General features: G+C 29.3%; 1 protein-coding gene across 3 annotated transcripts in view; it reads right to left on the minus strand.

The window, feature by feature from the left end:
- Positions 1–4,449: 4,449 nt before the first annotated feature.
- mwh (multiple wing hairs) overlaps positions 4,450–27,334 on the minus strand; it is a 60,452-nt gene continuing 37,567 nt past the window's right edge. For 2 of the 3 annotated variants that reach the window (XM_015513016.2, XM_089227310.1), the window contains exons 2-7: positions 21,539–21,670; positions 9,281–9,480; positions 7,341–7,614; positions 6,808–7,083; positions 6,584–6,748; positions 4,450–6,507 (exon numbers count right to left, since the gene is read on the minus strand). In XM_015513016.2, the coding sequence (XP_015368502.2) occupies positions 5,500–6,507; positions 6,584–6,748; positions 6,808–7,083; positions 7,341–7,614; positions 9,281–9,480; positions 21,539–21,670 (2,055 nt within the window). In that variant the 3' untranslated portion in view covers positions 4,450–5,499. Of the gene's footprint in view, positions 6,508–6,583; positions 6,749–6,807; positions 7,084–7,340; positions 7,615–9,280; positions 9,481–9,747; positions 9,880–21,538; positions 21,671–27,334 lie in introns of those variants that run through there. The other variant, XM_089227311.1, reaches the window with a different exon arrangement.

Here is a 27,334-nt window from a genome sequence, read left to right on the forward strand (position 1 = left end):
GTGGGTCTCTTACTAAATGTAGTATAATAAATCAATAAATATATGTTCAAACTAGATATAATATTTTTAAATAAATTCCACAAACTGTAAATAATGTATTTTTCTTCCAAATCATCAATTTATTTTAATGATAAGTTAGAACCAATAATATCTTTAATTTTTTTTTTAATTTAAACATTTTTTTTGATTACCTAGATGATTTTTGCATTATTTAATTCTAGAATTTATTGTAAAAAATATATAAAAATTAAATAATACTCCAATTCATAAAATAATGGCGAATATGTAATATTTTAATGGTAACTTCAGAACGACAAATAATTTATAATTTTTAAAATGTCAAACCATCGAATAAAAATCCCGTGACTGGTAAAGTGTTTCTAAGCAACCAACGTCCTTAATTTTTATGATGTATTAAATTTGATAATTTATAACTCTTGTACTTAAACCATAAAACTTATTCATAGGGAAAAGCACTTTTGAAATGGAATTTCTTGAATCTTTTACAAATCTTATAATAATACTGTATGGTATTATGATGTTTGTTGACACTCAGCTATAACAGCTAAATGTTCGGTACACTTTAATTCAAATTCTGTAATAGATCTAATGATTTCCCTTCTAACTGACGTTTATTTCCATACCTAATATTTCACTCATTATCCAATAATTATTTGTTATATTATATTAATATGTTTTGTGATTGTGCCACCTATATGTAGGTATATCTTATTTAATTGTTGATCTGTAATAGTCTAGTACTGAAATCTATAAAAATAAACAAAAAATTTTATTTTATTGATAGTAGATACGTCACATTTTTTGTATAATATATATTAGAATATCGTAACATTTCGAATTTAATAATAGTATTGACGAATTTATAGTAACTGTGATACTTGGTATCAAGATTGCATACCCAACGCGCCGCGTTATAAAAATATACATGATATTGATATTATAATTTTTTCAAGGATTAAACATAAACATAATTGATTTCTTAACAAAATCACACATTTTTCATCATATGCAACTATTGTTTTTTTTTTAGAGTTACTATCAGAAATGTGGAATTCATCGTTAAAAAATGTCAGATAAAATTGTGTACTTTTAAAATTATGTTTTGTTGTCTTATGCATTCAAACCTTTTCCTAAAATTGTCCATGTCGACATTAATTAATAATTAAAATTTAATATTTGCATCATTAGTAATAACATCGATTATTACTAATAAGAAGTAAATAATCACTTAAATACAATTAATATTGTATTAATGTATAGTGATAAATATATAAGTATCAAATATTGGTATAGGTATTCAAAAATTCAAACAGTGGAAAAAATAGTGATTTATCGATCACGTGTATTTATGATAACTTTTTTTTAAAAAAAAAAAGACTATTTCCAAAATGTTTGTATGTATAGTCTTAACTTCTTAAGGTTCAAAGGCTACTAATCGCAATAGTGTATTAGTAGTTACTTAAAATATTGTTATAATAGTTATTATACGCTTTTAAAAACATTTATAATTATGTCACTCGATTTTAATAATAATAAAAAAATTACCGATCCGGTAAAAAACCTCTGTATAATTACTTAAAAATACTTCTACTTGGAAAAAATTAATTTACCAAACTCATATATTACATAGTTATTAGAATAGTTAGTATAAATGTATAAATTAAATACGTAATATTACAAGTATATCCATGTTACTACATATTATAAAGAAATAAATCATTTATAAAGTACGAATGTAAAAATGAGTGTAGCGAGAGTGCGAGACGTTAAACGTTTTACATACAATCATTTTTCTATTTTCACGATAGTTTTAATTTATAATGGTAAACTACTTCATGAAATATTGAGACTCTATTTTAACTCATTTGTTAAGGATTATTTAATGCCTCATCGTAGCTGATTTATCTATAGTAAATAAAACTATTTGATCTAAAATTTTATGGTTATACGGGAAAATTAAAAATATATATATTATTCTAAATATTCTTGCAAAACAAAAAACAATTTAAGGTATGGGAATTTTTTTTATAAAAAATCATCTTCCAATAAAATTGATTTTGTTCTTTTGATGTTGCTCAAAAATGAATAACTTAAAATCAAATATGCTTGAAATTTTCACCAGATAACATATTATTATTTTCTATGAATCATAAATGATATAATTTTCAAAGTATTGCGTAAATTTTTTAGCAAGATATATAGACATTTTATATTTTTAATTATTTTAAATTTGATGTATGAATGTCAATTAAAAAAAAAGCGGGAAAGGTGGATATCACTGTGCTGTACAGTAGGTTACAAGTGGGTTACTGTAATGGATGGAATTAAATTTGAATCCAATGATATTATATCATTGTATACGAAAAACGATTCTGAGCAGAGACGGTTTATCTGTATGGGATACTATATTATTATAGATATAAATACTTATTAAAATATTTGACTTTCCGATGGACATTTTTTTGATAAAGGTAAACAAACTTATAAGGAATCTTGAATTAAATGTACAAATTTTAGATTTAAAAATAAAATTTCTTATGAATTCCTATCTAAGATAAGTCGAACATTGCCGTAATTTTTATGTATTTAATAACTTATAAAAAAAAAATCGTGCCTATGTATTTTTAATATTTTTCAACTGGTATTAAAATAATATGTTGGAAGCCTAATGTTAAATTTTGAAGCTTTTTGACCCAACCAATACAATTTTATTGACATTAATAGAAAAAAAAACTAAACAAGTTGAAAAATTAAAATATCAGTAAACAGCTCAAAACAAATCAAAACAATTTCAAAATCTTATCAAATAAATAAAATGCCTATATAAATATTCAGTGAAAATTTCAAGTATCCGCCGTCATTTTTTTTAGAGTTACACCAAAATAAGAAAATCGCTAAATGAGAAATCTAGTAAAAATCCAATGATGTAAAAAATTTAAATTTCAAACACTCATAAAAATTTAATTTGACTTTCTGGTGGATATTTTTTTATGATAAAAGTTGGCTAACTTATAAGAAACCTTGTATTAAGTTTTCTAATCTTAGATTTAAAAAGAAAATTTTTTATGAATTTCTAGCTTAAAATAATTAGCGAACTTTTGTGATTTGTTCGTATTTTATCAAAATTCAAACGTTGAATGCTTGTAAAAAAAAATTGTGACTAAGTATTTCTTTTATTTTTCAACTGATATTGTAAAAATATGATAGGAGCCATATATTAAATTTTCAAGATTTTCTACCCAAAAAATTATTATCATTTATTTATATAATTATCGATATTAATTAAAAAAAAAATTTGTTTCTTGGTCATTTGTTTTAAAGTTACATCAAAAATCAAAATCGATTTTGTCAAAAACTGATTGTGCGTAAAATTTCCCGTTTTTTCCTTAATTTTTAGTTTATTTATCCCAATTATAAATTATTAAGAAAAATATCGGGGATTTTTACTTTTAACCCTCCAAAGTACTAACTAGATTCACTTTCTGATCGAACGAGGTACTGAAGTCGAAAATCGAAACATTTTTAATGCCCTAAAGCGTGATGCCAGAAACAAAAAAAAACACACACATCATGGTAAAATCAATATATTCCTAACTCCGCTAAGAATCTAAAATTTCACATGTCCATCAAACACCTTAGCATTTAAATACAAGGAATGAATTAATACCTATTAAAGCTATTTAGATATATGCCCATGGGTATGATATTTTATATAATCATTCAAAGTAGTAAAATTTAAATGTATTCATGTTGTTCCCTATATTCATAGTTTATATCGTATTACTATAACAATATTTAAAATAAATTACTATAATAATTATTAGCATAGAATTTATATGTTAATAGGTTGACAGTCCGTTTCCGCTCAGAATCGTTTTCGGTAAGTAACGGTTCATCGTTAAATTTGAATTAAACGCATACATCACAGAGACCTACTCATTGACAAGATACACTCAAATCCCAGTGTTTAACAGAGCGTTACCTTTTTTTTATTACCTAGGTACCACTTAATTTTTTCAACTGATGTTTATGAATATCAAGTGTATTTAGTAATTTGACCATATTTGATGTTGTTAAAACATAATATAAATTGTGCGTTAATAGTAAATGCAATATTGATAACAAATTATACATTGATACATATTGTAAGAATCAAATATTTATATATAATGCATGGAATTTTCTTCTTCTTCTTCTTTAGTATTAACTTTACTAAGTAGATTATTAAGATATGAACATTTGGTATTTTATATCATAACGTATACGAATTTTAATAATATAAACTAAGATTTTATGTACTTAATAATGTTCCAAGACAATTATAACATGTTAACATAAAAATTATGTTCTAATTTCCAACCAGGTGGGTATTGTGAATACTTATATTCTTCAAACAACTATAATAAAAATAAATACAATTGGCAGATAGTAGATCTGTAAATACAAATTTTATTTTTGTCAGAAAAGGTTCAAGAACACCAACAATATTATTTTGTATTATATATTTTTAATCATTACAATATGAGATTGAAGTATTTGAATTATAAATACACAGATTATTTATTTCACATTTAAAAATTGATATACCTATAAAACGTAATATTGTGTAAACTAAATATAACATTACATATCATTTAAGCAATTATATTGTGTTGTTCTAAGGATGATTGAGCAATTAAAACAAATAGCTTGTACAATATAAACATTACACTACTGCTTTAATTCAAAATATTGCACTTATTTTTCAATAGGTAGGTTCTTAACGTCTAAATTAACGAGATTATTATTATTGAACTACGCGTAAAAATCTTAAAGGTTACGTAAAAACTTAATATATATTTAAAAAAAAATATTATATGTCCGTAAAATCATAATATGGATATGACATATCCGATATGCTATGAAAATATTTAAAATCTAATATTTTATAATTATCTAAAACATGTATTATACATTTTACCTTATAAAACTAATTAGATTATAAACATTAGAATATTATGCTTATAGATTATTTGTATCTAATCTAAAGTTTACCTTTGGAGAAAATTGTAAATAGAAATACTTGGCGTTCCGTCTAAGGTTAAGTAAATTTAAAAAAATTATTCTAAACCAAAACATATAAATGCTTACAGAGATGCTATTCAGTCAAGCGGTAATTAATATTGTACTTTAAAGCAGTATACCAATGTACCATAATATTATACTTTAAAACTATGTTTAACTGTTTGGTAAACACCATATATTATACTTTATAGGCGTATTAGTCGCAATGAACCGACACTATGTTTCTATATTTCGGAGTATCTTTACTTTTAATAAACTATATAAACTATAGGCACATAATAATACAATATATACATTTGGAACGCAAATACCTAAAAATAATACTTATATCATAATAATAATAAATGATCATATTATAAATATATATTATTAATTTATTATTATAAAGTATACTATGTCTTCTACATGTTCAGTCTAATAAAGTCCCGATGGGAAATCGGTGAGCTTCCCCGTGGAAACAGACATGTTAATGTGTTGTAACGCTTTCAAGCCGTTTGAACTATCATTTGAACTCAGCTTACACTTATTAGGACTCGAGTCTTTTCCGGCGGAAGTGGTATCCTTGAAACCGGAATACAATCCTGCGTTATTGTGACCTCGGGTCATGAAAACCTTTGGTTCTTTAGTGACCCTGCAGCCCATTGGTAAGTACACGGACCTTTCAGACTTGCAGTGGTCGAATCTCATGACCGGTATCCGTGAATCGTTAACATTTCTGGTGCTCACTGACCTCGTTACTGGTCTATTGTTGGCATACATCGAGTTTTCCGCCTCGGGCGCGTTGCCAAAAACGTTGTATATCGATTTTCGTCTGCCTCCGTCTTTGATTTTCTCTTCGTCCTCCACGCGGTGACTGTGCAACGCCAGGTCCGAGAATCGTTTTATCTGTTTCTGGACCGAATGAAACGTTTCACTCCGTTTTATTTTGGACTTAACTTCGTCATCATCTTCGTCGTAAGCGCACTCGGAGTCGACGCTCTCTTCATCATCCTCGAAAAACGGGTTGACTTCGAAGTTTTTGTTCATGAATAGGCTCCTGGACCGCCTTGGTGGCTCGGGAACGATTCTGGTAGGAATGATGACCACGTCATCCGTGTCGGAATACTCGTAATACCGTTTGGAGTTGTCACTGCTCACTGAAGACATTTTCCGTCCATCACCTGACTCAGTGGACGCATCGTTTATAACCTTATCGAAGTCTTCGAGCACTTCCTCGATGGTAGTGTCACCTTGTGATACGCTGTACATCTTGTAGGGAACCTTAATTTTCTTTGATGTTACTTCCTCTTCACAGTCGTCTTGTTCGGAAGAACTTATACCTTCGTCTTCGGCAGAATTACCACCGCCTTCAATTTTATTCTTTTGTGAACTTTCAACGTGGTCTTTGCGTGAAGAAATTACACGTTTCTCTTCTTGGAGAAGCTAAACATCAACAACAAAACAATTTTTCAATTAATCAATGTATCAGTCGATAAATATAGAATACGGTTTTACTCACGTGAATTTTTTTTTCTAGCATGACTACTTTCTCTCTAAGAGACTTAGCTTCTCTGATGACCTCGTCGTGCTGTCTTTTTAGTGATTCAACATTTATGAAATTTTTTTGCCACCTGTATATCTCATCTGAGACTGAGCTCAATAGTGGAGATTTGTTGGAAATATTCTGAAATCGTGACCGTATCGTTTAAAACGATTCATTTTTTTGTTAAATATGAATCTTACTTTTAATATAGCTGCAGGTTTGAAACCAGCTTGTTTGAGTTCGGCTTGCACATAAAACTTTGTCTGAAGATCCGGACACGTTTCAGTGAAGGCGTTTATAAACTTTAAACCAGCCAACAACAGTTCCATACCGGAACTACCGCTACCGGACATCATTCCCACTAAAAATCTGAACCTGACGGGCTCAGCAAATCTAAGTCGCATCGTACTCATTGCGTCCGAAACCGTATTGTGTCCATCTACAGTACCCGATTCACAACATGCCTTGGTCAGTAACTATAAACACACAAATACAGTCAAATATGAGTCAAAACATTTTTGAATCGTACGTTTTACTTGAAAAATATCATTTAATGGTTATCGATATCATATAAAAATATATCAATATTTATTATAATTCAAGCTAATTATTTTAGACATTTATTTTTAAGTAACTGCGTACAATATTAAACTATAGCAGTATAACGCGGTAATTGATGAAGGATTCGACGAATGATATTATTAATGCGTCTAATTTCAAATAGTTTACAAACCTCCAGAGTCAGTAATCGAGATTGATTGACAGTACTCATGATGCATGCGGCAAGTGTGTACAGTCCGGCAGGAGATATCGCCAATTTTCTAGCCGCATCCTGACAACGCATGCAATACTTCAAACATTGCAGGCACGCGTTTTCGTCTAATGTGATACGGCGCTGGTTTGCTGGCGTGCACTTTGTTTGTGTGCCGTTTTGTTGGATCGTTTTCAGGAGTTCCAGCAACAGCGTGACTCCATCTATTGGGTCACCGACGAATTCTTGTACAAAGCTACGAATCATAGAAGGCAAAAATCAAACATAAAATTATGAAGGACCCACCGGATAACTTTTTTTTTTTTAAATTAATAGTCTAAAACTGTTGACCCAGTATGAACAGTGTGATGGCTATATTATTATACCTGATACTATAAGGACACTGACAATTCTAACTTATAACAGCAGCCTGCAAGGTCAGATCACATAATCTTGTATATATCTCATGCATTCAATTAAACTGGACTAGGTATTCCGAATTATCAATTTATTTTTTCATACATGCACGTACGACGTATCTATACTAGCTATTATATTATATACTATATATTATGTGTTATACTAACCGGCTGATAAACAATTTATTATTACCTTTTACGTTACATTTTCATCTCGTTCCCGCTTGAAATAAATGACCGATACCGGTTTTAGTGGTTAATTAATACTGGCAGTGTTATAACCGTTATTCCTCAGATAAGCCGGTTGGGTTATTTATTTTTATTTTTTATACGCACTCATACACTAGGGCATTGGGACTCTGTATTACGTTATAATTTTTTCTGTCAGTGTCAAACAAGATTGGCGAATAACGTAAACACCACTATAATTAAATTTAAGGTATTGATTTTAACAACCGATAACATCTCTTTATTCTAATGACCTACAAACAAAATATTTTCGTGTTTACAACGGTTTAATTTGCAGCTTGCAACTCGGGCGTAATACATCGTAGTCGATTCATAAAAGATAATATCTATTTAAATTTTATTGTATTATGAAAGCAATAATTATAGTATTCATTAAATTTACAACATCTTCATTAGGCATTGATAGGCATTTTTAAATCTCTCAAAACTTATTATTTACTACTACTGCTTATAGATTAATTATATGAGCTTACTTTTAGTTAAATTGCAATGTATTTGTTTTATTTAACATTTAAAAATTATTATACTACAGCTCATCACCATTCATAAAAAAAAATTTATTAGAAATTTAAATAAATTAAAACTGTTTTAAATCTAATCTATCAAATAATTTTAAGTTGATTACCAACTATAACGACTGAAACATTATTTTGTACTACCTGGTACAAGAGTACAGAATGTAGCAATTGCAAATTAATTTTATCATTTATATTTATGACGAATACATTCCTTTTTTGGTAGATAATAGCAAACGCAAAAGAAAATTTATAATTTATAACCTGGGCGTGGAGAGCTTCAAATAATAAATATACGAACAATTGAATTCGCGAATTCAACAAGGTTGTTTGATCATAATTATTAAAAATGTGATAAAACATACGTACTTTGATTGTTAATTATTAGTCTTTATTATTATTGTTATTAATGCCATTATTATTTTTTTAACGGACTAAAATAAGTTTCGCAATGTTTATTAGATCGAATAAAATCATGTATTTACTTTATATAAAATGAGCCTTATAATGTTTGTAATAATATAAAACTTAACAAACTAAAATTAGTTTAGAGTTACTAATAAAAAGTATAATTTTATTTCAGAGAATAATCGTTGAATTGTGATAAATATTTATTTTAATCATAATATTGTTCAGTTATTAATACTCTTTAATTCTACATATTATAAAAAATAAATACTTTATAATATATGCATATTACATTTGTTGCTTACTCCCCCAAATAAGAATAATAAGTTACCTGAAATACGCAAGTTTCAGGTCAGCACTCAATTTTTCCAGTAACTCAGTAGCTGACGTGAATTCTTTTAGAGTCATTTCGGTTTCCTTCGGTTCATGTGAGTCACCATTGTTAACGTCGGACGTAGGCCCTCTCTTTCCAAATTTTCGCAAGGACCCTGCATAGTCTTCTACGTTGTACACCGGTGGTCTTGGTTGATCCTACGAGAATAACACATAATAATTAATAACCTTTTGAATAGATCTTTTGCAATAAAAAACAATAATAATTAACACAGATAATATATTAAGTATAAACAAGTTACACAAAATCATTAATTGTTAAAATCGTCCATAAAAAAATATAAAATTAGTTGTCATTGATTTTATTAGTTTATAATACCATTGTGGTATATCATATTGAATTATACTTATTTTTTACAAAACAAAATACAATTAAAACTCATACTATCTTAACAGAAATCTTACTTTTAAAAAACGTAGTACCCATGCATGGGATACGCGAGACAAAGTTCCCTTTTCGCGATTACAAAGCCGGCATGACTTCATGATTAGGGCGCGGACACACGACTAAACGGACGAAGTAATTTTTTATTTTAGTAAATAAAACGGTTGTCGTATAATTGCCCATCCCCGGATAGTTTAATGAAAATGATTTCACTTTCCTGCTCCATAATGAATAGAAAAAGAAACATAATTTTTATTCTAATACGACGTAGTTATTATTACATGATTATAGTTTTGATGGGGTCCCACGCTACAAATGAATAGCCGACTATATTGAGAGCGGATTTCGCTATAAGTAAGTACCTACATAACGCGGTTATGTTGGAACTCTAAACTTCTTTTGAGTTGTTATAATTGCCTTGTAACAATAAAACTACGGTTAAATATGAAAAACACGAGCAAATAACTCGTGCATGGGAATTTTTCACACACCTAATTTTCTTCTCGTCCGTTACCCAACACCAAGTAACATCATCCTGCCAAATTGAGTACGTCCTGAGCCAATCCTCATACTCTGTTTTACCCTAACGGTATTTGATAACTGTGAGTACTACATAACCTTATTGTACAAAAACATTAAATAGAATTAGACAAATAAATATTACGACACACACACACACACACACACACATTAATTATATATTAATCATAAGACTTAATACAATATCGCAATAAGCAAAATCTCCACATACAATTTATAAACAGTTATATAGGTCACCTTTATATTTTAGTAGGTATTTTTTGATATTGGCTTCTATGAATCTATATTAAATACTTAAATTTTGATATTTTTTTAATGTTTGCTAGCATGAATTTACTTTGAATAAAACCACTGTTATAATATTTTAATACAGGCAATAGTAACTATGTACAGATAAAGTGATAACACTGATAACTAATGGTCGGACACAATGGAGATATATGATCTTCTAACTTTTGTTTGGAAGCCTAAAATGATGAAATTTCCTATATTCAAAGCATTTAAATTTATCTACTAGTAATTAACAAAAATAACATAAACATTAAGTTAAATTTTAGGTGTACATTAAGTTATTATTTTGTGGGCCAGTTTTTCAAGGTGGTTAGAGGTCCCCGCGTATGTAAAATAACTACGATAATTGACGGTAAATAAACGATACGGGACCGGGTGGCAGTATTGTGCTAAACATTTCCCACCCGTTCCCGGGTTTTTGAACGAAAAAAAAAAAGGTATACATTAAGTTTGGTTCTTCTGATTATTAATAAATATTCATTTTGATGAGGCTGTAAGGCATAAATAATATATTGTAATTTTGATGATTAATGGTTGTTTAGTAATAAAATAAATATAGCATACCTAATACTAAAATGAGACAATTTCGTTTTGTTTTCATTGTATTATGAATATTATTGAAAAAGAAAAATCCTGGTATTGATGATTATAGATGATAGGTACTAATTTGCATAATAGTATTAAATAAACACGTAACTACTGTCTACATGATAAAAATAATATATTATTTTGTTTAACGGTCCACAACTTTTTATATTTTATTTTATTTTAAAAAAACACGTCAAAACAAGTTTATAATAAACTGCATTTGAAGTTTTGAACAACAACAACAAAAAAAAAAAAAAAACACTAGTGAAAATGAATATTTAAGTGCGAAAGTAGTTTGAATCGAGTTTCATTTTAGTGTATAATGTATGAAAATTAAGGAGCAATTAATTATTGTTTTTGATGCACTTGAAAAAATTTTGTATGATTTTCAATATTTTCAATTACATCGTTTTTAAGATAAGAAAATAATTTTTAAACCCTAATCAAACAGCCAAATATCATTAAAATTTATAATGTTCAGTAGGATTGTTATACCTAGATAATATTTACAAATTATTAAAATTTAAAAATTATTATTATTCATAACATAACAAGTACATATAGGTGTCGGAATATTGGATTATAAGTAGCCAGGACAATTTTATTTATTTGATAATTAAGGATATTACAATTTGCAATGAACTGTTATTAAACTCTATTTACAATTTATTTACAAATTATACAAGTTATTTTAATTATTATTGTATATATTTGATTTGTTTAACGTTAAAGGTTGATATTATAATAATGTACGTATTAATTTATTGCATAGTAAAAACGCCTACAAATATTTCTTACTGAAATAGAAAGTATTAAAAAAATAATGTTGACGTAAATATAGTTACGTACCTATATAATACTTTTAAGATTAATGTAATATTTAAATGTTAAAATAAAACTTTTGTTTAAGTTACAGAATTAATTAATGTAAAACTGCCTTTAAATAACAAACAAAAAACAATTACGCATATATTAAAAATAAATGGTTAAGTATCTGGAATACGCAAAATACCAAACTAAATGAAATAAAAAGAGATGCCTATCGTTAGGTAAATCCAAAGCTTAACTGAAAAGAAGATACAGTACTCAACAGACTTTTGGACACACCAAAATCACGCACGGATTCCTGATGTCAAGAAAGAAGCCTTCTATTTGTCAAACCTGTGGAACTATGTTAACAGTCAACACACACAATAACTATTGCCGACTGTTTATTGTATAACCGAGAACAAGTTGAGCACAGGATATCATATAACCTGGACTCCGCACTCAGTCCCAATCCTAAAAATAACTCAGATTTACTGAATTTTTTAAAACACTCCAAAAATTGTACAATCACATATAAAAAAAATTACATCCCATTTTATTTATAACTCATCTTTGTAAATATCGTTGTAAACACTTATTCATGCATATCTTTCAACTCTGTAACTAATGGCCTTTGCTGTCGATGTTTTTTTGTGATCAATAAAAAAAACAATTATTGCATACAAAATAAAATTACTTGATAGTCTTAATTTCGCATGCTTTTAAATTAGTTGTAAATTGATAAACTGTGATTTACTATTTTGCGTATTGGTTACAGACATATTTTTATTTTACCACTAAATAAAACCATGAACAATTATCACACAAATATTATAAAGTGTTCCGATATTGCTGAGCTCAGTCGTTTAATGCAAGATGAAACTCTAAGGAATATCAGTTTACTTTTGAATATTATAAATATCTTATTATTCAACATCAATCATAATCATTTTTCTCCAGAGCTCCACTAGCAAACTGTAAGGTCATGTTGATTTTTGTTGTATGGCCCCTTTATGTATTACCAGAATATTTATATTGCCTTAAATTTATACTTGTTTAAATTAACTGTTATTATTTATTGTTAATTTAATAATTTATACTTTTATAGTTTAAAGTTGTTCGCTACTTTATTAATCTCATACATGCTAGTACTTAATTTTAAAGTTGTTATAAGTTATCAAATTATCATTATTAAGTTAAGCAGAAAGTGTACACACAATTATTTTGTATTTTTTTGAAGGGTTCAAAGCCTTTTGAATATATTATATAAACAAATAAATAATAATGTTCTCAATAACCACATAGTAATAAAAAATATGAAATACAGATTTCAAACACTGAAAAACTTTATTTTAGTAATATATTTAACGATTTCCATCATAGAATTTGCTATTATTATTGGTAGTATAAATTATTTTTTTAATTATTATTTTTACATTAGAATTAAGATTTCAACTACAAAATTAATTAGCCTGGTACTGTGTGGGAGAAGGATTAGTTGGAACACGTTTTGTATGTATGGCAAGGGTTTATTGTTGAACATCCGGGTGGTCACCCATCCTGTAGCTAGCAACAATGGCTGACACGTACACACGGAGCGTTTCGCAATTGAGCCACCTGAGCATACGAACGCGCCACACCAATCCATATTAAATTATTATGTAGGCTACTTCAAAAATAATAATAATAATACAAGTAATAATGGTTTTAACTATACATTATTTTTTCTGTTTATTATTAAAAACCTAAACATTGTATAATATGTGGTACATCAATATTATGGAAAAGTCAAATTGGTTTATCTAAAATCAGCTATGCATAACCAAGTACCAAGCAATTTGATATTAATCTGATTTATTCGTTATAAATACATAAATAAATACACCAATTAATTTGATTTTCATGTTATGATTTAATTAAATTTCATAGCTAGCTTATTTCAAAATAAACCCACGTCAAAATGCACTCTTTATAAATATTATATTTTTCAATCGTGTTTATAAAAACAAAAAAATATTGTATTAAACTGAACTTTTACATGTGCGTTTTGATTCAATATTTTTACAATATAGATTAATAGTTGATCTTAAATACATATTATGAATGTAATATAAATATATTAACATATATACGGATACAGGGTCCGAGTCTCATTATTTCTTAAACTATGAACTTTTTAATAAATACATATTGTTTCGATATACTTTTAAATTAAGTAGATAAAACAATATTTTCAAAAATGTTTATAGTTGTCAAATTTTAAAAGAGTGTTTACGTTAAAATCACCTTGTACCTAATTACTAATCTGGAAAAAGAGGGCATCGAAACTTTATAATATATATAAGCTAAATTATTGAAAATCACGAATTATTAAGTTACATTTTGCTATCGTCGATCAATTTTAGGTTAATAAAATTCTTTTTTTCTATGACTGAATTAAATTCACAAATAAATAAAAATAAACATTAATTATTATAAACGTTAATTAATAATTTATTCAAGTCATGGAATTAATTTGTAATATTTTGTATTATACATTTTTTACAATATTAATTTATAATCAATATATTATTTACTCTTAAATGGTCGCAATCTATACCCGGTTTATATAATTAATTCGGGTTATGAGCAAATGGCAGCAACGTGATTTGCTATATCAATCAGGAAATAAGATCACGTCGGTAAAAAGGAAATGTGGGAAGTGGAAGAGAGGAACTACAACCATTCATAAGTCAGTGATTCATTTAGAAGTCATTGCTAAATATAACTTACCTGAGATAAACTGGTTGATATTCAATTGAATTTTATCAATAGATATGCATAGGTATGGTTTTGCACGTAAAAACTGTATTGTTAATTTTCAACTTGCCCTATCTACGATAACTAGGGAAAAATAACAATCCTATTCATAGTATAATTTTATGAAGGTTCATTTAATTTCACAGACCATCATCGCTAAAAATCTTACAAACATTACTTTCGCTGGGGCAATTCCGTCATTAAAATATGTCGGTGGGTTTTTATATCAAAGAGTTGCATAGAGATTTTATTATGACAACACGCGTGAATATGACATTTACATATTATGTGGTCGTGATTAACTGATCTGGCAATGTTTTAAGTATTTACGTACTTAAATTCCCCATAATGAGAATATCGAGACTATAGAAACTTTGTTCAAGGATAGTCATCGACTACAGTGAAATAATCGCATATCATTTATCATCAAAATACCAATTCAATGTTTGTTCAATTCATTATTTAGTGGTTTTTAACACTTAAACATTTTCATCCATCACCATGCTTTTACCACATCTTCCTAACCAATGCCAATAAATTATATTCCTCCTATAACTATTATACTATTACGGTTTTATAATCTGAATGCTGAAACCATTATAGCAATCATTTATAAACAAAAATGTCCATCGTTAATCCAAAAATTCTTTCTTAAATGTCCAATAAAAAAAAACTGAGGACCACTTATCGAGAGAACAATTGTTCTATATTTTAAGTTGGACCAAATCACACACATTGAGCATAATCTTACCAAAATCGGTTGAGTAGTTTTGAAGTGCATTGCACAAAAACTCGTATTTGTGATTTTTATAAACTAAAATAAACTAAAAAAAAAAACAACGAAATATCACCCTTAAAATGAACGACTTATTTTAGTTTGTTGAATAAAGCGCATAAATTTATGTTACGTAATTCAATTATATTCAACAAAATAAGAACAATATGGTAAGAATCATCATAAGTACTTATTAGTTATTTTCGTAGAACATTGATTATGCATGGTAGTTGTCGGAACTTTTTCAAACAAGTATAGATATGAGTATAAATTATTTTTAGTTTTATCTATTTTATCCGTTTTGATGAAATTCTATTGTTTTACTCACAGAATAATAATTATTTTAGAGATAAGGTGAACTATGGCGGTAGTTCGACTATATAATTTAGTCAGAGAAAGTAACACCGATGTGTTACCACATGTTGTTTAATTTATAAAATATTAAAATCTTGTATCAAATCGATAGTTCAACCTCCTTATTTTAATTTTATTTTACACTACAATATGACGAGACTGTAAATTTAAAAAAATAATATAAAATACGCCTGTAAAATCACCAATATAATATGTATGTTTTTATTAAAATGTTATTTTATAATAAATTACCTATTGAAATATTACAAAATATATTCGGCTCAGTAAAAATAACCCGAAGGCTTTAAATGTAAAATACATGTGTATACGTAATATGTTAAAAGTTTTAGTATGTAAAATTAATTATCCTGAATCAGCAAATAAAAATATGATAAAAGGTAAACGTTGAAAATATTTAATTGAATTTTAAATACAAAACTATATAGGAGTACTGACATGAAAAAACACGCGCACATGCCTCGTACACCCACGCACAAGTCTGATACAATAAAGTAATTAATGTACGGGTAGTATGTTTAGTTTTATTTTTAAAATATATTTTTTTTTTAGGAAAATAATTGCGTCTGTTTATGCCACAAAATGCACAAACTGCAGCGTAAACGTACGTAGATTTTGCGAGAAAAAAAATACAAGAAACTCGACAGTAAATTAAAATGTATATAAGTACGGAGTGTGTGTGTTTTTGCGATAACGTGTAAACGTCGTATATAATATATTTTTCTCAACGCCATTTATCTCGGGGTGAGATTCGTCGTAGGACGACGGACGACCGAAGATTTCCGGCTCATTGTGTCTGGACCACCTTGTGTAGGTATATTATATATTTATATACACACACGACGGAGACTAATTAAACGGTTATTTTTTTCTTTCTCTTCTTTATAAACGACCGGGCAAACGATAACATCGAAAGTATCGATTTTACATATCATATGTAGGTATTATGCGCGACATACGATGTATATAATTATTATATATACGTCTGCTTCCTTCTATTTCTCTGTTTCTCTCAATGTATACATTTAATATAATATATACTTAACAGCCTATTATATATACTTATGACGCACTATATTGTTGGAGTTGTTATAGGATTGTACGCCACGCGAGAAATGAATAAAAAAGAAAATTCACGCCGATACGTGTATTATACATGAATACGTCGCTTACCTATTTCGTCGTCATCAGTATTATAATATATAATACGTAGTATACCTGCGGGATGCTCCTTACAATGTAAATAGAGAGCTCACGAACTGTAAATACCTTATCATAAAATTATCATTAATCATGCGTTCGGATAAAATAAAAATCCACCGGAGTCGTGATCCGTATTATAACGATTATCCTCTAAGAAGACGACATTATATTTCAAGTATATACACATATGCACACGTCTATAAAATTCCATAGTCTCATTCGTGTCCTTTTTTGAAAAAATACCGCTACTTATACGTGTAACGTGCAATAAAACCTTCAACGGAAAATATTTGTCGATTTACATAAAATATTATATGTTTATTTGAAAACAAAATTATGGTGTCACCGGCGGCAGTGGTTGAATCTCGGTATGCCACTGTGCCAGGATTGTATATAAAATATAAATAACGTGACATTATAATGTTATTCTATTATACTATATACTGCCTGCATACCTATACAATATTATTATATAGATACCAACTATGCACACCATTCGAGATATTATACCGACACGTAATATTTCTACGGATAAATTAAAGGACATCATATTATTGTATAGATGAAAAAATAAAGAACGTCGACAACTTTATACTATTTGTTTCGAATTTGAAAATCCAGTCATATACGCATAACATCGTTATCAATATTCTTGAACAATACGTGTACGACGTATCAATCGAGTTCCGTCGTAAATATTACCAGCTAGTATACCCATACTCCATACCTATTCGTAATACACTGCACCGTGCATGCTATCGTACGTATATACTATTATATATATATTATATTACATAATATACAACAATATAATATTATGTGTGTGCACCATGCACGGTCTTCGAGTAAGTATTTGTGTGTGTGTGTGTGTTTCTCTCTATATATCCACCTGCACATCGCGCGCACCGTCTCTCTGATTTCGTCCAACAGACAATACTCTATAAATACGTGATGCACTTGGTAATGATCAAATGCACGCACGCAGTACAAATGTGTACCCATAATATAATGTAATCTCAACCCTCCATACGTCGGTCGTCGTCGTATTTGTCTAAGTTTATACATGTATATACGCAATACGCATATTATATACGACTACATATATACATATGCATATACCGTCCCTCTACAACCTATACCAAGTCGCATCGTACTGTAGTCGTATATAATATGCGTATTTCGTATATACATATATGCTGTATATTATCCATACAATACCCTATCTATTAGGGGGCCATCAATCTTCGTTAAGTGCATTTCTTGTGTACGTATACCTACACTATATATACATTATACACAGTATACTCGCATTATAAATTATTATTATACACAGGTACCACGTCGCATTCGTCAGAATCACACGAACGCGAGGAAATTTTGTTTTTTTTCCTTACCATAACCAACATTATATCATTATTACACTGCACTGGATTAGTGACAGTGAAAGGCTCAACGGAATACCGAGCATCGGTGCTATATTGGTATATATTATGACGTGTTTACCTAAGTATAACTGCAACAGGAACATAATGTCGTCGAATCAACGTGTCGCATAATGTTATATTTTATTCAGTGGTGCATATTATATTATTGTGACCGCCCGATGTTAGGTTGATACTTGTTTATATTTCATTCTATTGCGTGCGATTTGTAAACGACTATAATAATATCTACGTGTACAACTATACCTACCCATACAATACAACTGACAAAGATCGCGAATGCATAAAATATAGTTAAATGTGCGTGTGTATAAAAAGGGTGCAAGTATTTTTATTACGGCGACGACCGCTCACGAGACGAAACATCCACTTCAAACGCCTACGTACGGCACAATGTTTTATGACTGTTGGCTCGAAAATACACTTATTTTTACTTTAAAACGATATTAAATTAGTTGTTTACAAAATAAAATAAAAAATACTCTGTTGAACACCGAGAGAAGAAACGGAGGAAAACTTGTAGAAAAATCCCAACCTATATTGACGAAACGCCAAAAGCGTATATTTTATAATATTATATGTTACGCAACATAGTCTTTTAAATGCGTTGGCTATAAATCTCGATACGACTCAAACCACTGTGCGCCGCATAATATACCTCGAGTTCGATAAAAAAAAAATAATAATAATAAATGTTATTTTTTCGTATAATATGTGTGTAATATATTATCATACCATATGGGTTTGGAATATTTTGATCTTGTTGAAAAAAAAAATATAGATACACCCCGCACGTCTGATGAATGTACAATTAATGATGACACATTGTACTAGACTTGCGACTCGAAGACCGCTAAATGTTTATATTAAATGTATAAGTACATGTATATAATAATATATGCATGTCGGTGTGCACTCTTTGATTTTTTATACCATGATATAAATTAATAATGTACCCTATGGATATTATAATAATGTACACGGTCGTGTGATGGTTTGCAATAATTTTACAAGCAAATAAAACACGCGGGTCTTCCGCGAGGAGACACATCTTGTCATTGATAACCAACGTTTCTTTTTCTTGAAATATATATATATATATATATACACACACACGATAACATATTATACATAATATTTTATATAGGTACTTTAATAATATGTAAGGTGGCGGCGGTTTACCTCGGCACAAAAGCGGTGAAAAAAAACCCATTAAAAATACGAAAACACCCACCAGATCCCTGTGGGCGGTTTTGATATTACACTGCACTCGTAATATATATAAATGTGTGTGTGTATATAGGCGATTAGACCAAAAGAGTAGCGCGGTCATTTCATATTTCCTAAATTACATTGTCCGATTTCAATGTCAAAAACATGAGGCCCCCGGTCGGGTTAACATCTCTTCGAGCGCCGCCCACACGCAGATTTTTATCAAACGACTGCGCAGGATACCTACTTCACTTTTTATTTTTATTTCCCATTGTTAACGCGCGTGTCATGTTATTATAATATATCTATAATCTATTTTACGATAATGCGTATTAAGACGTTTATAGTATTGCAAACCCTCTATCTCTATCGCTCATATTGTTAGATTTACCGACAAGATTGACAAATATCGTTGCTAATAAAAGTCAAAAGTACACTGTACAAACGTAATCATGATTTACCTAACAAAAGTAAACATAATTGTGATTTGTGGCAATTTTAAAATCGACTTCAAACGGCGATTCGTATAAAATTGAAATAAATATAACATGTGGTGGGAAGGTGCGCTACTACGGGTCATACTGACCATATAGGTACTGTCATTACTGGTTTCACGAGTATCTACGGTGCATACAGGCTGCGGGGAACAATCGTCAGTCGTGGTTTGCGATAAAAAACTGAATACCGTTTTTGGTTACTACACATGATTGTTTGAAATTGAACCCCAAAGTCAGTCGTTGATAAACGTTATTGAAATTATATACTTAATCATAATACAATTTATGCTACAACGCTCCTCTGTGTGGGTGTACCTAATACCGATATCGATAGTTTCATCGGGAGTATATACTTTATAGTCCCTGTAAGGTCGGTAATGACAGCCAAACTGAAAAAGGTATTCCCACATGGATCAGTAATAAGTGTCACAAAACAAAATATGTTCTTATTGACAATAAACGACATCCTCTGAAAAATATAGAACCCCAGAAAACATAATATATGATCGGTATATATATTGCTATAGAAATAACACGAACACTATACATTAAAAATCATAATACAGCCATCATTGCATACTTTTAAAAACTGGTCCAATGAAACTTACTTTAAATTTAAACAAAAACTATTTCAAATCCTATAAAAAATAACATATATGTAGGTACCCACCAACGAAGTCAAAGATTATATTTATAAAAAAAAAATGTCTCGTCTTAGAAAAATAACTGGTATTCGATACCAAAATTACACAAGCTCAAAAATATTTTTAATTAAAACAATCATATAATGGCACCATACTCCAACCAATTTCAATCGACAACAAGACATTGCAATCACTCGCATCAGAATCTGATACCCCTCCCTCACACATTCGTATTTAGTAAGTAAAGAACCTCAACTAATATGAGACATCCTACAAAATACACACGGTGAAGGAATATTAACAATAAACTTCAAGTCTAAAATCTTAAAATTAAAAAAAGGTTGGTAATATACATACATATACAGTGAAATCTCCTTTAACGGACACCTCTCAATAGCGGACACCTCCAAATAGCGGACACCTCCAAATAGCGGACGACGTTTAAGCGACCGAGAGTGTCCGATATATAGAGGTTTCACTGTACTAGGTATCTATAGTATAATATTTCGAGTGTCTTATCAACTATAATACTTATCAGCTTAGGGTTCAACTCGATTTTCATGTTTCTCGTTTTGTTTCAAATAGGATAATGATATTATATAAAGTATATCAAGCATATATTTGATGAATAATAGACTCACTTGAAAACTCTGCTCGGTCGAAAACGTACACGAACTATTCCAGCTGGCTGAACTGTTTCGAGATGATACCTCTTGCACCACCCGCAGCCGAGCCACGTGATCATTCATTTTGCTATTAGGTTTTGCCGATATCTGAAAACATTCCCAAAACGAAGGAAATTATTAATACATTCATCGCGTGCGTGGAATAAAATGTTTAAGATTTTTCAAACACGTAGGTAATATTCAACTAATCCAACATGTAAATATACATACACATGTATACACAACATATGTTTAAAACAAATACTATGCGTACGCCGATCATGGATTGTACATATATAATATATATGTAGTATGTACTTTTCACATTGCACTATATTAACCTATAATATGTAAATTTAGTTTAGTGTTATATATAGATATATAGGGGTCAACATCTCACAATAATTATAGATAAATAAAATAATGAGGCGAGCAATAAAAATTTGGATTAGTCTACTAAAAACCAGTTTTTACGACGGACAGCGTTATAAAAAAAAAAAACACATACATAATATATATACCTATTATACATTATAGATATATATTATGTTTCAACAGAGATATATAATATAATATATGATATAAGTTCATTGCAGGTATACATATAGTATTGTTTTTGATGCAGGTACAAAATCACTAGGTGGACTGGCTGGTGATGCATTTTATCAACTAAAATAAAAATAAACTATTTGATCTGTGAAGTTATTATTATATTATATACGCTCTTCGCATTTAACAACCCAATTGACTGTGTCATATTTATTTGTGATTATTTTTCATATAACTATACAACTTTTGTGTTTTTTTTTTTTGAAACCCGTTATTCGGCAAGCTAGCGGTACATCGGCAATAAACCCCAAAACGTAACATATTATGATAGTGCCTTAGAGCCTATAAAAAGTGGACAGCCGCGAGTGTTTCCCGGTCATCTGCATCTGATGACAGTAAAATCATACACGTTAATAAACATGATATTGTTTGGTTAGGTGAAAATATACACGTGACCGCGAGATTTACATACCGTGCGAAAATAATTGTCACACGATATGGTTTTTAATACCTATCTTTTATGTTTTTAGACAAAGTCGATATAACTTGATATTTTTAGCATTAACACGGCCTGTTGCCATTGAATTTGATCATCCCATTTTGTTCAAATTTATATATATATATATATATATATATATATAAATACAAAGCATGTATAATATTTCAAAAAAACCACGAAATATAGACCAGAGACCTAGGTATAAAATATGTTTTATTTCGATAGTACGATACTCATATATTTTATACTCGCCATGTCTGTACATATTGCAGTATAAGAAAAGAAATAATATGTGAATACAATATTTAATACATAAAAATACATTTTTGTAATAATCTTTTATACCATTGATTTTTCTGAGTCCAATATTATTTTAGAGAACATTTCTTACTGTATTTTATTATGGTATAGTAATCGATATTGCAAGTGTTATGCAACCATGTAAGACAATTTAAATTAATTTACTTCCTTGGCGATTCTGCGCGTGGGTTTGATTAACGCGTATTTATTATAGCTAGGTTATAACTTTATAAGTTATAACAAGATTATGCGGCATACCTATAGGTACCTATTTGACCTATTGATATATATATATATATGAGATGTTAACTTTAGGTATTAACCCAAATGACTACCAAATCTAAGAAATCCTATTAAGTTTTAATTGTTTTTACTACCAAGGAATCACGATGGGTATTATAATATTATAATACAACTGTCTATCAGCAGTCATCTATGACGCATATTTTTAATTGTTTGATGTTACATGAACCAACCGTGTGCGTTCATAAAGCATTGTATTTTTAGTTTGCAGTAAACGTTTAACATCGGGAGGCTTTCGTGCGGAAAATCATAAATAATGAGTTACGTACAATTCTCATGACTGATATTGTAACCCCGATGTGATCAATGTAGTGTAAGTTTGTAGTTACGTGTGGTTATTAATTTAGAAATTAAAATGCGGTAACGTAATCGGCGCATTATGAGAACCGCGTGCATGGAGATTAGACACGAATAGTAGTTATGAGTACCTGCCACGCACGGAGGTGACAGTGGTTGGTGGTAAGTGTTAAATTAGAAAATATACGAAAGTACCTACCTAGTACCCACTAAATATATTATATTAACTATATACCTGCTATAAGATAAACATAATATATTTAAGTATTGAGTTTGGTGTTCAAATTATTGATTATTAATTGAAATATAGGTATACTAATAAGTAATAATACACTAAGACTAGTAAGACTTAGGTAGTAAATTGAATGGAAGTATGACAATTAAAATAACTTTTTAATGGACATTATATATGAGAAATGTCCATTGATATTACTCAAAAGATAAACATGTAAGTATATAACAGTATATGTACCTATGTAATAAATAATAATTATAATAGATAACTTATTATTATACAACTACAAGATAGAATAATAATAAAAAATTAACAAGACTTTTATAATTTATCTGAGCTCAAATTATTATTTTTTTTTTTCATAGGCACCATACTTGATATAGCATGCATAGTATGGTGTTTTTATTTTTTCTATATTATTATTTAATTATACATTTTACTATTGTAACATATAGTTAAAACGTTAAAAGGTCCCCGAAATTTTATATATTACAACTTCAACATTAAATAATTAATTATATTACGATTACAGTCGTTATCGGTATTGTAATATGGTTTAACGATATTTATAATTAACCTATATATTTAACGTGATGTGAAAAATGTTATTTGGTCTACCTGTGATTGTATAGTTTTATTATGTATTAATCAATTTATCATGAACCTATTCAAAATAACATTAAAAATATGGCACGATGTAGGAGGACTCCCAATGGAGCTATATCTACTTGGATAAATGGAGGAGGTCTCTAACCCATTTTCGTTTGAGTCTTCGTGCGGGGTTGTCTGGGATGTGATGTGTTGCAAGATAACTAATGTTGGGGTTCCTATGGGAGCTAAATTTTTTGTGAAGTTTTTGGTGAGCGATTTTAGTGACTTGGTTTACGTAGTTTATTTTCAGGTCTGAGTGTAGGGTTTTGTTATATACCAGGGGTATTTTGTAATAGTGCGAAGGCAGATGGATTGGAATGATTGAATTTTTTGTATGTTACTTGGAACGGCATTACCCCAAATTTGTATATCATAATACCAAAAGGGAAAGATTAACATTTTGTAAATAAGGATTTTGAGTTTCAAGTTTAATTTTGATCGTAAGAGTAAATGTAGTAAATGTAATCTGGAGTTCAGTTTTTTTCTTTTGTCGAATATGTGGTTTTTCCAAGTTAATTATTCGTCGAAAATGAGCCCTAAGTATTTAATTTGGTTGGTTTGAGGTAATAATTGGTTGCAAAATTTAACTGGTGGACAGTTGTTTGGGCGAAGGGAGAAAGTGATGTGGCTAATTTGTTTGTATTAATTTTTATTTTCCATAGTGTGAACCAATTTTCGTCAAGATATCTAGAGTAAAAGACTGTAGTAGGTATGTTAAACTTTATTTAAAGCGTATGGCTTTTATTTTCATTGCTACGCAAATACGCTATTGCGCCATTGTTCATTAGTTAATTTGGTTGTAATAATAAATTATCGACATGTATGATCATGATGTATCGGTTATAATTTATCATTCGATAATTTCCCTTTCTAATTCTCACAAGGTCCCTGTTTCAATTCATAATATATTACGCCCAGTATTTGTATTAGAAATAAACGCTATATCTCCGATTTTATCCTAATAATTTTATTAATTTTAGTAATGCATTATATTTGCACTTTAAAAATTCGAACAAATTTTAAACTTTAAACTTTTTCATATCAATATTATAAAAGTTGTTAAATAGTAAAAATCGAAATGTGTATTAACTGGTTTCAATGTTGATTACTTATTTGAATATATCAACTGGTCACCAAAAACGTGTTATGCTGTACAATGAAAAAAGTGCTTTAGTTGGTAAATTAAACGATTGATAGAAATATTTATGATGATGTGTTGTTAACAAAAAAATGTATTATCATATTTTTAGAGCGTAAAATAATATTATGTTTGAAAGTATCTTTAAACTGCATACTATAGATATATGTTCATATTTCGCACTATTTCTGAACGGATTGCGGTCGTCAGTTAATGCGATAAGTAATATTAAAAAATGAAGATCAATATAACATCATATAAGTATTACAAAACTATCACTATTCATTGTGATAAAAGATGTGTTCTTAAGATTTCATGTAAAAAAAACCAATCATCACGTATGGATATGAAAAATTCTATTAGAAATTTGCGCTGGGGTTTCGCATCGAAACATTATCAACCGTTTCCAATTTGAATCAATGGTTACTGGTTTGGTACGTCAACATATTATAATATTATTGATGTGTTTCGTTTAAATAAAATAAGGGCAACTATAGAATATTCATTTTTTTGTTTTTCATATATGTTATACCTTACACACTTTTAACCAAATGATGCGCATTTAACATGGTATTTTTATGCCTTCGTTCTCTGTAGATTTGATTACATAATACCACAATCCGTGTATAGATTGTGTATTATATACATACATATTATATTGTGCGTTTGAACGTGTTGCACATGCGTAGTCTAAAATAGTATCGAAATCTTTCGGAGATGCGACCGCGATTTGATTATACGTAGATAATCGTTGGGCGGAGTTGTAAAGATTTTCAGCGTTTATTCTTATTTTTTTTTTTCAAATTGTAGTTTATACCAGAATAATATTATACAGGTATATACCAAGCCCCACCGAGGTAATAATATAATATGCTCTTATTGCAGGACTCGCCGTCGTCGACGTATACATTATAATAATGTACATAATGTGTAACGTGCAGAGTGAGTGCGCGAGCACAGGGCTCTACACATAATACACGCACGACGAATTTGGCGGCACTGAATTATCGAGTTTAACAATCGGGTTTAAGCACGGCGGGGTCGACGACTGTTTGAATTATGGGAGGTTTGAATCAAATTTCGAACGTCTTGTTACATCACAAGCTGTATATAGAGACCGTGTATTAATGGTACTTATATACATAGTATACACTGCACTGTATTATTATTACAGCACTGTACCGTTTTTCATTCGCAGACGATTGCAAAACGCTCATATACCGCAGATATACCACATATTCAATATACATACATTAATCAACTAATCGCTGCAGAATATAATAATTTGTATGATGTAATAACGCCGCACGTGGTCAAAATATATAATATATATTATATATATATATATATATAGTGACACTATTGACACTCTTCAGAGATTGACGTGTGTCTGTCTTCGGCGCTCTCATATTAATATTATTACAATGTATTAAAATACGACGACCAAAGGTGTCGAACGTCAATAGTATGCGTAATATCATTTATAACGTTTTGACTTTGCCGCCATCTACGTTGTGAATATTTTTTTCGTTGTGATAGATTTTTCCAAGATATTACCTGGTACCTACTCGATTAAAATCAACCAGAATAATATAATGTGAGACACATCGTTAAACTCACGCCCCCGAGCCAAATGAGCAATATACAACGGTCGCCGGCGATATTATAACGAATATAATATTTTAACCAGAGCATCGGTGGGCACGTGAGTGAGTGTGTGTGTGCGATATGTTATAAGTTTATAACTGTTTATTTTGTTTCTTCCGCTGACACCTCTCGACGTACGTATTACAACAAATT

Source organism: Diuraphis noxia, unplaced genomic scaffold (genome assembly GCF_037042655.1).
Source record: "Diuraphis noxia isolate RWA-SAM2 unplaced genomic scaffold, SU_Dnox_SAM2 contig0004, whole genome shotgun sequence".
In the NCBI taxonomy this organism is placed as follows: Eukaryota; Metazoa; Arthropoda; class Insecta; order Hemiptera; family Aphididae; genus Diuraphis; species Diuraphis noxia.